Raw genomic sequence first — 14,585 nt, forward strand, 5'->3', positions numbered from 1 at the left:
AATGTAGGAACCAGAATATTAACAGAAAGAAACAACCCTTTTGTGTGAATGAGTGTAAATGGGGGAGGGAGGTTTTTTGGATTGGTGCACTAATTGTAAGTCTATCTTGTGTTTTTTATGTGGATTTAATAAAAAAAACAATACCGATAAAAAAAAAAACGATACCGATAATTTCCGATATTACATTTTAAAGCATTTATCGGCCGGAATTATTTTTCTATCGTAGTCACACATCGGCTAGTTCAGTGTTAGCCGTAAAAGAACCAACATAAGCTGGCTGAAGCCGAGCCCAAAGCAAAGACAAAGAGACTTAAAAACTCTACCCTGCATACTGCAATTAAACTGTATAATAATACTATCTAATTAAATAAGTAATACAGTCATATACCAGAATGCTAATAGTTTCCATGCTGCTGTTGCCCTGAAAATGAAAATGTTTTTTTTTATATAAAATACTGTTCTTTTCATTTTTTTTTTTTTTATCTTTGTTTGTTTAATATTCATTGTAAAGTTCAGCTGTTTTTTCAGTGGGGCCTTGGCTCCACTGCAAGCATGAATAAATGAAGTCAAGTCAAAAGCTAACTAAGGCAAGAGATAAGCTAGCTTCTTCGTTTGAGTTTGTAACGTACAACACAACGCGATAAGACGCCAATCTGTACTGACTGAAAAACATGAACAAATCATATTACAGTTTCTATAAAGTATTGGCCCATATTTCATGTTTTGTTTGTACACAGCTAGCCAGACAGCGTATGTACTGTAGTTGTAATAGCAAGCCTGGTGTGCTGCGTGCATCATGATCAATATTTAAAGTGTGGTTCACTCGATGGACAGTTGTTCGTCAGGTCCAGTTGGCCGGGGACTATTTTTTTCCCCAATTGATTTTGGGTAAGCACTCCATTTATGTCAAAATAGCTTGGCTCCAAGTTCCACCTTTATGGTGTCAAAGACACTATAAGCAGTAGTTCATCCTCAGTATATTCAGCTTCAAAAAGATAAGGTTGTGAATCTTCATTTGTCCAAAAATAGTCGTCTTTGTTGTCTACTGCCAAATCTGCTATGATTAGAAAACACAGGCGTTTGTTTGCGGAAGTAGGAACACACATTTGTTGCCAGAAGTCGGACGTGCGTTGCTATGGAAACAGAAATCAACGCGCGGAAGAAGTCAGTCCCGGTCTGGATTAAAATGATGAAAATACAGTAAATATTGAACATATTACCGTATTTTTCGGACTATAAGTCGCAGTTTTTTTCATAGTTTGGCCGGGGGTGCGATATATGTGTGAAATTATTAACACATTACTGTAAAATATCAAATAATATTATTTAGCTCATTCACGTAAGAGACTAGACGTATAAGATTTCATGGGATTTAGCGATTAGGAGTGACAGATTGTTTGGTAAACGTATAGAATGTTCTATATGTTATAGTTATTTGAATGACTCTTACGTTACGTTAACATACCAGGCACGTTCTCAGTTGGTTATTTATGCCTCATATAACGTACACTTATTCAGCCTGTTGTTCACTATTCTTTATTTATTTTTAATTGCCTTTCAAATGTCTATTCTTGGTGTTGGGTTTTATCAAATACATTTCCCCCAAAAAATGTGACTCATACTCCAGTGCGACTTATACATGTTCCGAAAAATACGGTACATTTAATACGTACTTGCAGTGTGTATATAAAACGTCGGAGGGTCTTGAAGTTGTCTTAACGGTGACTCCCATTAGCCGCATCTTTCAAGTGTTTTTTTTATAATCTTTGAACTCCAAAAAATAAAAAAGGGTGTTCTTGTCTCTCGTGATTGTAAACGATCGGCAAAATTCCAAAAAAAGTGCAGTTCCCCTTTAAAGAGGTATAAAGAAAGAATTAATTATTCTGGTTCTATTGCACTGCATCCTCATTTTTTTTTGCCTTGCTCAGTAAAGCTTTGAATTTACACTATTTATTTATTTATTTTAAAAGGAACAAACACACAATAAATGATTTGTAAACTTTAAAAATGATATTTATGTGATTTATAACCTGCACAAGCTGACTGATAAAGAAACAAGTCTGTTAAAGGGGGAATTTTGCCTATCATTCACCATCCCTTTGTAAGACAAGAAAACATGTCTTCCTTTTTTTATGCATTCTAAGTCGTAAAATAGGTCAAGTTCGTGTTGGCCCTCTAAAAATAAAGTGAATATTAACGAAGTATTAGTGATATTGTTATTATAAGTGCTAACGCAGACACACTATTTTTAGTAGCGCTGTGAATCGGTGAGTTGCTGCATTGCTTCTGAGCTGGTGAAAGTTCATTCTAGGTCAGGGGTGTCCAAACTTTTTCCACTGAGGGCCGCACACGGAAAAATTAAAGCATGTGGGGGCCATTTTGATATTTTTCATTTTCAAACCATAACAAAATATATGCATTTTTTATTTATTTTACCTTTAGGGGTCCCGGGGACCATAAAGTCATTAAAATGTTAAAAATAAGTCAGATTATTATTTTTTTTTAATTATTTAACGCTTACAGTAAATCTCTATATCAACTTCAAGTTGATATAAAGTAATACAAATTAAAAATGTTTTATGGCTTTTCTGTCAAAAACAACTTAGTTTTTTTATAGTAAAACTGAAATATGTACCGGTAGTATTTAATAATTAGAGCCCTAAAAGATCAATAATGCAGGACACCATTGATTTGAATTCTTTCATATTTTTGAGTAATCACAGTGAAAAGATAAATAAAAAATCACTAAATATATTTGGGATCCAAAAGGTGCCCCACTCATAAAGTGACACATTTTTATTAGGTTTTTCTTTTACTTTCAACACTTAAGTTACGAGATCAACTTCAGATATATCTGTCCATTTTATGCTGGAACTGTTATTTTGTTTGTTTTATGCGCTTTTGTCAAAGAAAACTTTGATGTTTTTATATGGCTACTACACAATATATGCAATATTTACCACATAAAACATTTTAAAGTGAAACATTTGAAGTAATTGGAGCCCTGAAAATAATTCATTACAACATGGATTTTTTGTCATTATTTTTTTTTTTTTTTTATCAATGGCAAAATAAATAAAGACAAATGAAAAAAAAACAGCCTGCATGGCAGCTTTTGTATCAACGTTGCAACTTTTTCTCGTTAGATTTCACCTCATTCCACTTTTTTTAATGTTCTTTTTTATTTTTACAATAGTATTTCCAGAATGTGTGGCGGGCCGGTAAACAATTAGCTGCGGGCCGCACTTTGGACACCCCTGCTCTAGATGATAAATCAAACCTCTCACTTGGATAGTAGAAGGTTGTGGCCAGAAACCGAGAAATTAGTCAAAGTTGACAACCCAATTTATACCCAGAGATAGCGAGAAAGACATGAAAATACTTTTTTTTTTTTAACCATGCGTGAGGAATATGATTAATTCTTCATCTAAACGGGAAGATATGAACATCTCATCAGTCGCCATCCTAGTGAAAGCAGACATTGTACAGTAAGTGATTGTTTTATTAAGTTCGTAATTTGCATAATTTAGCAATGTAGCAATACTGCTACATGATGCTTAGTGTTTCACTATAGCTAGATCTGTTCAGCACACAGCTTCTGAAAATTGTACCGTAATTTCTGGGCACGCCTGTATTTAATCCGCACCCACACAATTTTAGGATAAAGAAATATTTTTACTTATATTAGCCGCACCGGACCATAAGCCGCAGATATGTACCGATACAAAATATTTTCTAAATGTTTATTTACATACCTTAATTGTTTCCAAACGGTGCCTGTAGCACGGCAGTAAAACGGCTGATCAAACAAAACAGAAGTCATCGTCGTAGACCCACCGGCTGCGGAAGCTAGCTCCAATCAGCTTAACCTGCTCAGTGGTCTAGTAGTTAGAGTGTCCGCCCTGAGATGGGTAGGTTGTGAGTTCAAACCCCGGCTGAGTCATAACAAAGACTTTAAAAATGGGAGCCATTACCTCCCTGCTTGGCACTCAGCATCAAGGGTTGGAATTGGGGGTTAAATCACCAAAAATGATTCCCGGGCGTGGCCACCGCTGCTGCTCACTGCTCCCCTCACCTCCCAGGGGGTGATCAAGGATGATGGGTCCAAATGCAGAGAATAATTTCGCCACGCCTAGTGTGTGTGTGTGTGACAATCATTGGTACTTTAACTTTAATTTAAAGTGTTTGTCTTTCTTTATTGTGGTTTGTGTAATTGAGAATTGTTTTGTCTTAGTTTTTTTTTCGTTTGTGTAAATATTTTGTATTTTTTTTATTTTGGTTAGTGTAATCGTAATTTGTTTTGTCTAATTGTCATTTTTTTTCTGTTGTAAAAAAAATATTTTGTGAACATGTCAATAATAATAAAAGGGTGAATTGAAAAAAAATATATAAAAAGTACTTTAATCTTAAAACTTTAATCTTAAATAATTTTCCAACTATTTTTTTTCTAATAAGATATTTTTCAAACTATTATTACATTTGAAAATAAATATGTATTTTTTGCAAAAAATATTACTAAATAAGTTTCCAACTATTTCTATTGCAAAAACAAATCAGATGATACTAAACCATTTTAAAACATTTTCAGTTATATAAAATATTTTGCTGCTCACTGCTCCCCTCACCTCCCAGGGGGTGAACAAGGGGATGGATCAAATGCAGAGGACACATTTCACCACGCCTAGTGTGTGTGTGACAATCATTGCTACTTTAACTTGAACATTTATATACTTATAGCATGTATATAAAACTTCGATGGAGGTTTATAGAGCGGATCTTACTAGCTCAATTGTTAGCTGACTTTTGCTAGCATTTATTTACGAGTTCGCAATGCATTTAAAAAAAAAAGTAAAACATTTGTATTCTTGTCTCAGATAAGGATTTTGAATGATAGGCAAAATTCCCCCCCAAAAAAAGTGCAGTTCCCCTTTCAGGGGAAAAATCAAAATTACATTTTTTAGCGTAGAATCCGGCAACCCAGTCTTTTACCGGCAAATTTCCAGCTAATTGCTATAAATGTAAAAAGTGTATGGCTATTATTCAAAGGACAACATTCTGGCGACTCCGCTTCCAGTTTTTGATGTTAGAATTGACCGTGGTTTTACAGTGCCCTGGTCCAGTTGGGCCAGAAGCGGAATAGAAAAAATGTGACAAATATAAAATGTAATAACAGAGCTATTAAATACTAGACTAGAATAGACTAATTCAAATTGTAAAATGATACATCTAATCCACTTGTATTGTGCACGGTAGAAAACTTAATTATAACCATAAAGGGACTCAGGATAGAACCGTGTGGAACCCCTCAGATGAAATAGGTGAACTGCAATGTACAGGTGCTCCTAATTTGACAATTATATTGGCAAAGGCATCCGAGTGTAAGTAAATCCACGGCGCAGGTGTACCTAAAGACGTGAGTGGGCTTTGGCGTTGGAACGTACGACATACTTGCGCGTGTAAACATGGACTAAGTGAGAACAAAAACGCCAAGGAGGGTTTTTTTTTTTCCATCTTCCCCCCTTACACTTGCTTGTAGTTGATGTGGCGTGTGATGAAGAAGCCCGTCTGACGTGTTCCAAGATCCTCGGGGGCGTCTTTATGGGGGATAAAAGACAAGGCCACGCCCACGTTAGTCCCTCTTCCTTTCCTGCTCCTCCTCGGCGGCCTGGTGCCCCGGGAAGGCGTGCTGATACAGTTGCCTGTGGTTGGCCGCTACGTTGTACAGCTTGTGGAGCGCCTGCAGGGGGGTAAAGGTCAGAGGTCAAGGTGGAGGTAAGGCACGTTTAATGTGAGCGACGGTGCACGGTGGTTTACCTCGTTGGTGTTCCCCTGCAGGTGCACAGGAGGGAAACAAACACAGCAAGTGAGTACATGTCACACTACTTGTGTACAACTCTTCACCTGCGGGGAAAAAAGTTTTGAGGCGTATAACCACAAAATGAGGTGGCGACTTGTCCCTAATGCAGCTGAGATAGGCTCCAGCGACCCCGAAAGGGACAAGCGGTAGAAAATGGATGGATGGATACATGCAAAATGACCTTAAAAATCAACTAGCTAACAGTCTACATGCGAGAAGTACCGTATTTTTCGGACTATAAGTCGCAGTTTTTGTCATAGTTTGGCCGGGGGTGCGACTTATACTCAGGAGCGACTTATGTGTGAAATTATTAACACATTACCGTAAAATATCAAATAATGTTATTTAGCTCATTCACGTAAGAGACTAGGCCAGGGGTCGGCAACCCAAAATGTTGAAAGAGCCATATTGGACCAAAAATACAAAAACAAATCTGTCTGGAGCCGCAAAAAATTAAAAGCCATATTACATGTGTCATGAATAAATTGAATTAAGAGGACTTAAAGGAAACTAAATCAGCTCAAATATACCTACAAATGAGGCATAATGATGCAATATGTACATATCGCTAGCCTAAATAGCATGTTAGCATCGATTAGCTTGCAGTCATGCAGTGACCAAATATGTCTGATTAGCACTACACACAAGTCAATAACATCAACAAAACTCACCTTTGTGCATTCATGCACAACGTTAAAAGTGTGGTGGACAAAATGAGACAGAAAAAGAAGTGGCATAAAACACGTCCTAGAAAGTCGGAGAAAGTTATGTAAACAAACTATACGGTGAGTTCAAGGACCGCCAAAATTAGTAGGACAAAACGGCGCTCGCCAAATACTCGAATCAGTGAAGCATATTTAATATAAACAGTGTGCTTTATAACAATTAGGGAGGTTTGTGTCATGTTTGTCCTCCTACAGAAACCATACTAAAACAAAAAAATAGATTTTTTTCCACTCATCTTTTTCCATTCTTCATACATTTTTGAAAAATCTCCAGAGAGCCACTAGGGCGGCGCTAAAGAGCCGCGGGTTGCCGACCCCCGGACTAGACGTATAAGATTTCATGGGATTTAGCGATTAGGAGTGACAGATTGTTTGGTAAACGTATAGCATGTTCTATATGTTATAGTTATCTGAATGACTCTTACCATAATATGTTACATTAACATACCAGGCACGTTCTCAGTTGGTTATTTATGCCTCATATAACGTACACTTATTCAGCCTGTTGTTCACTATTCTTTATTTATTTTAGATTGCCTTTCAAATGTCTATTCTTGGTGTTGGCTTTTATCAAATAAATTTCCCCCGAAAATGCGACTTATACTCCAGTGCGACTTATATATGTTTTTTCCCTTCATTATTATGCATTTTCGGCCGAAGCAACTTATACTCCGAAAAATACGATAACATATTTGACTCTGAGGTGTACACCTGCAGTAACAGTTAAAAAGCTAGCATGTTAACCTGCTCAGTGGCCTAGTGGTTAGAGCAGGGGTGTCCAAACTTTTTCCACTGAGGGCCGCACACTGAAAAATCCAAGCAAGTGGGGGCCATTTTGATATGTTTTATTTCAAAAACAAATACAATATATGTATAAAAAATATACATTTAGGCCTCCACTCAGGCTTGATCCCGGGGACCACAAAGGGTTTTGGTAAAAAAATATATAAAAAATGTGTCAAAGTTATATTATTTGTATTATTATTCAAGGTTTAAATATCCAGATCAACATTAGTTCTATCTGTCAATATAAAGTTTTTAAATATTTAAGTTGTATGCTCTTTTTGTCAAAGAAAACCCAGTTTTTTTAATGGAAAAAACAATATGCATTATTTTCACCCAATAAATTTTTAAGTGGAATATTTGAGATTATATAATAATTGGAGCCTTAAAAAGGTAAATTTCTAACATTGATTTTAATTCATAATTTTTCTTGAGCAATGACACAATCACACTAAAATGATTGGGGATCCAAAAGAGTTGTACTCATGAAAGTGTTAAAAAATACATTACACATTTTTTTCTACTGTTAACTTTTAACACAATAATCTCAAGATCATCTTCAGATCCATCCCTCAATTATAAGTTTTATTGTTGTTTATGTTTTTTGTTTGTTCGCTTTAGGCCCCTTTTTTTTAAAAAAAAAACAGCATAGTTTTTTATATGGCAAACACAAAATATGCAACATTTTTCCCAAAGAATATCTCAAAGTGGAATATTTAATGTGACATAATTGGAGCCTTTGACATTGATTTTGAATAATTATTATTTTTTAAAGAAAGAAACAGCCTGCATGGCAGCTTTGTGTTATTAGAGTAAACATTGCATCATTGTCTTGTTACATTTCACCTGTTTGCTCTTTTATACCACTTTTTATGTTTACATTTTTTGTAATCATATTTTTAAAATGTGCCGTGGGGCTGTTAAGAAATGACCTGCGGGCCGCAAATGGCCCCCGGGCCGCACTTTGGACACCCCTGGGTTAGAGTGTCCGCCCTGAGATCAGTAGGTCGTGAGTTCAAACCCCGTTACATATATTACATTTAGTGTTGCCAATCAACCTATCCCCAGGTGCATGTCTTTGGAGGAAGCCTGAGGGAACCCACGCAGTCACGGGGAGAACATGCAAACTCCACACAGAAAGATCCAGAGCGCAGGATCGATCCCAGGACCTTCGTATTGTGAGGCAGACGCACTAACCCCTCTTCCACCACGCTGCCCTAAGTAACAACATATTTGACTAAAGTCTATATCTGCAAAATGGGCTAAAAAGAAAAGCTAGTGTGCTAACAGTTAGCATGCGTAAAGTAACAATATAAGGGCAGAATAATAATCAGAATATGCCTGATTGCTTTTCTGCAATCAAACAATCAGACACGAGTGCTCCAAGTTTTGGATTTAAAGGATCATTCTGCCATCTGGTGTCTGTTTGGATGCTGTGCAACTGCTGCATTTAGCACTTATTACATGCTTTTTAGGAGCTTTTTCCCCCTTCTGTTAATCTTTTGTCTTTTGGGAGGAAGAGAAAAAAGATGCCCTAAAAGTAATCGAGCAGAATATAAGTCTTCTAGAACATTTGCTCGCAGGACAATAACGAGAGAGAGAAAACTTTCTGTAAACAAAGACAGCAGGAAGGCTAGGGGGGGATTACATTTGCTGATCCATGAATTGATTAACGTGGACCCCGACTTACACAAGTTGAAAAACTTATTGGGGTGTTACCATTTAGTGGTCAATTGTACGGAATATGTACTGTACTGTGCAATCTACTAATAAAAGTCTCAATCAATCAATCCAATTGGATCACAAATGATTGTAATTTCCGGGCTATAGAGTGCACCTAATTTTAGGGGACAAAAAAATATTTGTACATATATTAGCCGCACCGGACTGTACGCCGCAGATGTACGAAGGACTTTGTAAATGTTTATTTACATACCTTGTTGCCAAACGGTGCCTGTAACGCGGCAGTAAAACAGAGGATTAAACAAAACAGAAGTCATCGTCATTGACCCACTAGCAGCGGAAGCTAGCTCTCCAATCAGCTAAACAGACTCAATAACTCCACGGTGACGTTTTGGTAAGTTTGTCCAACTAAAACAATAAATAATACAAAAAGAATGCCATTGTACAAAACCCAAAAGCAGTGAAGTTGTCACGTTGTGTAAATGGTAAATAAAAAACAATACAATGATTTGCAAATGCTTTTCAACTTATATTCAATTGAATAGACTGCAAAGACAAGATATTTAATGTTTGAACTAGTAAAATTTGTTATTCTTTGCAAATATTAGCTCATTAGGAATTTGATGCCTGCAACATGTTTCAAAAAAGCTGGCACAAGTGGCAAAAAAGAGTGAGAAAGTTGAGGAATGCTCATCAAACACTTATTTGGAACATCCCACAGGTGAACAGGCTAATTGGGAACAGGTGGGTGCCATGATTGGGTATAAAAGCAGCTTCCATGAAATGCTCAGTCATTCACAAACAAGGATGGGGCGAGGGTCACCACTTTGTCTACAAATGCACGAGCAAATTGTCCAACAGTTTAAGAACAACATTTCTCAACCAGCTATTGCAAGGAATTTAGGGATTTCTGAATCTGGAGAAATCACTGCACCTAAGCGGCTCAGCCAAAAACCAACATTGAATGCCCGTGACCTTTGATCCCTCAGTGTGTAAAGGATATCACCACGTGGACTCAGGAACACTTCAGAAACCCACTGTCAGTAACTACAGTTGGTCGCTACATCTGTAAGTGCAAGTTAAAACTGTACTATGCAAAGCCAAAGCCATTTATCAACAACACCCAGAAACGCAGCGGGCTTCGCTGGCCCGAGCTCATCTAAGATGGACTGATGCAAAGTGGAAAAGTGTCGAGTCCAAATTTCAAACTGTTTTTGGAAATTGCGGACGTCGTGTCCTCCGGACCAAAGAGGAAAAGAACCATCCGGATTGTTACAGGAGCAAAGTTGAAAAGCCAGCATGTGTGATGGTATGGGGGTGTATTAGTGCCCAAAACATGGGTAACTTACACATCTGTGAAGGCACCATTAATGGTAAAAGGTACATACAGGTTTTGGAGCAACATATGTTGCCATCCAAGCAACGTTACCATGGACGCCCCTGCTTATTTCAGCAAGACAATGCCAAGCACCGTGTTACATCAACGTGGCTTCATAGTAAAAGAGTGCGGGTACTAGACTGGCGTGCCTGTAGTCCAGACCTGTTTCCCATTGAAAATGTGTGGCGCATTATGAAGCCTAAAATACCACAACAGAGAACCCGGACTGTTGAACAACTTAAGCTGTACATCAAGCAAGAATGGGAAAGAATTCCACCTGAAAAGCTTCAAAAATTGGTCTCCTCAGTTCCAAAACGTTTACTGAGTGTTGTTAAAAGGAAAGGCCATGTAACACAGTGGTAAAAATGCCCATGTGACAACTTTTTAGCAATGTGTTGCTGCCATTAAATTCTAATGTAATAATTATTTGAAAAAAAAATGTAAGTTTCTCATTTGGAACATTAAATATATTGTCTTTGCAGTCAATTCAATTGAATATAAGTTGAAAGTTATTTGCAAATCATCATATTCTGTTTGTATTTACCATTTACACAACGTGCCAACTTCACTGGTTTTGGGTTTTGTAAGTTAATTAAACGAACACAGAAAACACAGTAAACGTGTTAGCATATTCGCTAATGCTAACAACGCCAGCTTGATTACATTACAATAGCACATACAAATATGCATGAAAACACTCCTACAGTCATCACACATGGGACGGTTTAGTAGGTATAATCAGTTTTAGTTATATGGCAAAACCTACAAGTGTTGCTTGGAGTGATGAATGTAGCAGAAACACTATGGACGAATATCAGGAAGTATATTGTCAACCCGCAGCGAAACTCGTCCTAAAGATGGCGCCTTTTCAGTGTCTCTGTCGGCGTTTATTGAAAACTATTTGTTGAATACAAACCATTATGGCCGTTAGCTAAGAAAAATCCATAAATTAGCCGCACCGTTTTATAAGCCAAAGGGTTCAAAGCGTTGGAAAAAAGTAGCATTTTACAGTACGGAAATTAAGGTAATGTTAAATGTTGGATTATTTAGTAGAATATGAACAAAAGGGGACCATGGATAGAAGCCTTTGCTTGTCAGGAAGATTTCCGGCTCTCTTTTATGCAAATTGTTCACGTCTCTGTCCTGGCTGCTTAGTACAATATAGCTACCTTCATCACAAGTCCACACTAACCATAAACGAATATAACAGATGGTTTGGTTAGCAGTTGATGGGCGCGTAACTGACCTGGTCCCACAGCGCTCCCGCCACCTGGTCGATGACGGCGCCCAGCTCCCTGTACTCGCCCGAGTAGCGAATGTAGGCCCAGGTGCAGAGCGTGATGAGCGCCAGGCCCAGGACCATGTTGCACAGGCTGGCGATGACGTCCACGCCCACAAAGCCCGTGATGCCCGCCGCCACGTACATGACGAAGATGACCACGAAGAGGGTGGCCGGCGTGCGGGCGGCGTGGAAAATGTTTTTGGAGTCATTGTGCTTGATGTACTGGACAAACACCTCGTCCACCTCGCCTTCCAGCTGCTGCAGGTAGCGGCGGCTGAACTCCTCGCCGCCCATCTTCTTCACGCCCCGGAACACTTGCAGCGCCTCCTCGCGGATGACGGCGTGGCGGGCCTGCAGCTCGCTGGGCGCCAGGAAGGGTCGGTCTCCGCCGCACACCTGGTAGACACGGGCAAACGTTCCATAACAAGACCTTTTGAGACGTCCTCCCGGACTTGGACCCACCTGCTCCATTTTCTTGTTGTACAGATCTTTGGCGGCCGCCACGGCTGCCAGGTTGTTGGCCTCGGCTGTCGCCTGACAGGAAATACATAAGCTCATCTCTCCACGCCATCTAAACACCCGACTCTACGTTACCTGCAGCATGGACTTGGGATGCGGCAGCTCTTCGCCCTGGTAGATCTTGATGTACGCCTAAGAAGCAAAAACAAGAAGGTTTTATGACCGAAGATCAGAACAAGGTTTCGACACTTTCCGACCTTGAAGTACTCCAGGAGGCCTCGGCAGGTGATTTTACTTCCGTTGATCTCCTTCACGTCGATGTTGCCAGGACTGAGCAGCCACGGGACCAAAAGATTCAGGTTGCCGATGAACTCGTCGTCGATCTCTGGAATAACACATAATAATAATAACTACCATATTTTTCAGACTATAAGGCGCACTTAAAATCCTTTTATTTTCTCAAAAATCGCCTTATAACCTGTACTTGTTAACATAATTTACTGAACAGGCGTCAACCTGCAGTCCACACAGAGTTAATACGTACCATGGTACGTATTAACTCTGGTTGCGCTTACCGACCTCGAAGCAATTTTATTTGGTGCAAAGTGTACTGATAAGTGTGACCAGTAGATGGCAGTCACACAAAATAAATACGTGTGGACTGCAGGTTGACGCCTGTTCACTAAATTATGTTAACAAGTACCGTATTTTTCGGAGTATAAGTCGCTCCGGCCGAAAATGCATAATAAAGAAGGAAAAAAACATATAAGTCGCACTGGAGTATAAGTCGCATTTTTTGGGGAAATGTATTTGATAAAACCCAACACCAAGAATAGACATTTGAAAGGCAATTTAAAATAAATAAAGAATAGTGAACAACAGGCTGAATAAGTGTACGTTATATGAGGCATAAATAACCAAATGAGAACGTGCCTGGTATGTTAACGTAACATATTATGGTAAGAGTCATTCAAATAACTATAACATATAGAACATGCAATACGTTTACCAAACAATCTGTTACTCCTAATCGCTAAATCCCATGAAATCTTATACGTCTAGTCTCTTACGTGAATGAGCTGAATAATATTATTTGATATTTTACGGTAATGTGTTAATAATTTCACACAGTAGTCGCTCCTGAGTAGAAGTCGCACCCCCAAGCCAAACTATGAAAAAAACTGCGACTTATAGTCCGAAAAATACGGTACAGGTTATCAAGCAACGCCACAACGTTGATGTTTCATGGTTACACAATTTGGCAAAAAAGTTAGCATGTTAACTGTGAGAATGTGTCAAGTACCAAGTAATATATGACTGTGGGGTTAACAGTTACAAGATATGTCAAAAACGTTAGCATGCTGACAGTTAGCATATGTCAAGTACCAAAGGTATGTGACTCTGGGATAAACAGTCACAGAATTTGCCAAAAAGGTAGAATGCTAATGTTAGCATGCTAACAATGATTATATGTCAAGTACCAAGTTATGTGACTCTGGGGTGAACTGTTATTAAAATTGCCAAAAATTACACATAATAATCAATCAATCAATGTTTATTTATATAGCCCTAAATCACAAGTGTCTCAAAGGGCTGTAATAATAGTAACTAGCATATTTTTTGGACTATATGGCGCACTTAAGATCCTTTTATTTTTCAAAAATCGACCGTGTGCTTTATAACCCGATGCGCCTAATGTACGTATTAACTCTGGTTGCGCTAACAGACCTTGAAGCTATTTTATTTGGTGCGAGGTGTAGTGATAAGTGTGACCAGTAGACGGCGGTCACACAAAATAAATACGTGGACTGCAGGTTGACGCCTGTTCAATAAATTATGTTAGCAAGTACAGGTTAGCAAGCAACACCAAAACAATGTATCATGGTTACACAATTTGGCAAAAAAAGTTAGCATGTTAACTGTGAGAATGTGTCAAGTACCAAGTTATATATGACTGTGGGGTTAACAGTTACAAAATGTGTCAAAAACGTGAGCATGCTGACAGTGAGCATATGTCAAGTACCAAAGGTATGTGACTCTGGGATAAGCAGTCTCAGAATTTGCCAAAAAAGGTAGAATGCTAATGTTAGCATGTTAACAATGATCATATGTCGAGTACCATGTTATGTGACTCTGGGGTGAACTGTTATTAAAATTACCAAAAATAACACATAATAATAATAATAACTACCATATTTTTTGTACTATAAGAAGCTTAAAATCCTTTTATTTTCTCAAAAATCGACCGTGCGCCTTATAACCCGATGCGCCTAATGTACGTATTAACTCTGGTTGTGCTTACCGACCTTGAAGCTATTTTATTTGGTACAAGGTGTAATGATAAGTGAGACCAGTAGATGGCAGTCACACAAAATACATCCGTGTGGACTGCAGGTTGACGCCTGTTCAATAAATTGT

The 14,585-nt window shown here is 38.3% G+C and overlaps 1 protein-coding gene across 5 annotated transcripts in view; it reads right to left on the minus strand.

Annotated features, from left to right (window-relative positions):
• Positions 1-461: 461 nt before the first annotated feature.
• The window catches only part of atl1 (atlastin GTPase 1), a 29,872-nt gene continuing 15,748 nt past the window's right edge, over positions 462-14,585 (minus strand). For 3 of the 5 annotated variants that reach the window (XM_062041215.1, XM_062041214.1, XM_062041218.1), the window contains exons 9-15: positions 12,425-12,552; positions 12,303-12,359; positions 12,171-12,242; positions 11,673-12,104; positions 9,302-9,319; positions 5,815-5,829; positions 462-5,737 (exon numbers count right to left, since the gene is read on the minus strand). In XM_062041215.1, the coding sequence (XP_061897199.1) occupies positions 5,630-5,737; positions 5,815-5,829; positions 9,302-9,319; positions 11,673-12,104; positions 12,171-12,242; positions 12,303-12,359; positions 12,425-12,552 (830 nt within the window). In that variant the 3' untranslated portion in view covers positions 462-5,629. The remainder of the gene's footprint in view (positions 5,738-5,814; positions 5,830-9,301; positions 9,320-11,672; positions 12,105-12,170; positions 12,243-12,302; positions 12,360-12,424; positions 12,553-14,585) is intronic. The other 2 variants (XM_062041217.1, XM_062041216.1) reach the window with 1 other exon arrangement.

The sequence above is a fragment of the Entelurus aequoreus genome, linkage group LG03 (assembly GCF_033978785.1).
Source record: "Entelurus aequoreus isolate RoL-2023_Sb linkage group LG03, RoL_Eaeq_v1.1, whole genome shotgun sequence".
Lineage (NCBI taxonomy): Eukaryota > Metazoa > Chordata > Actinopteri > Syngnathiformes > Syngnathidae > Entelurus > Entelurus aequoreus.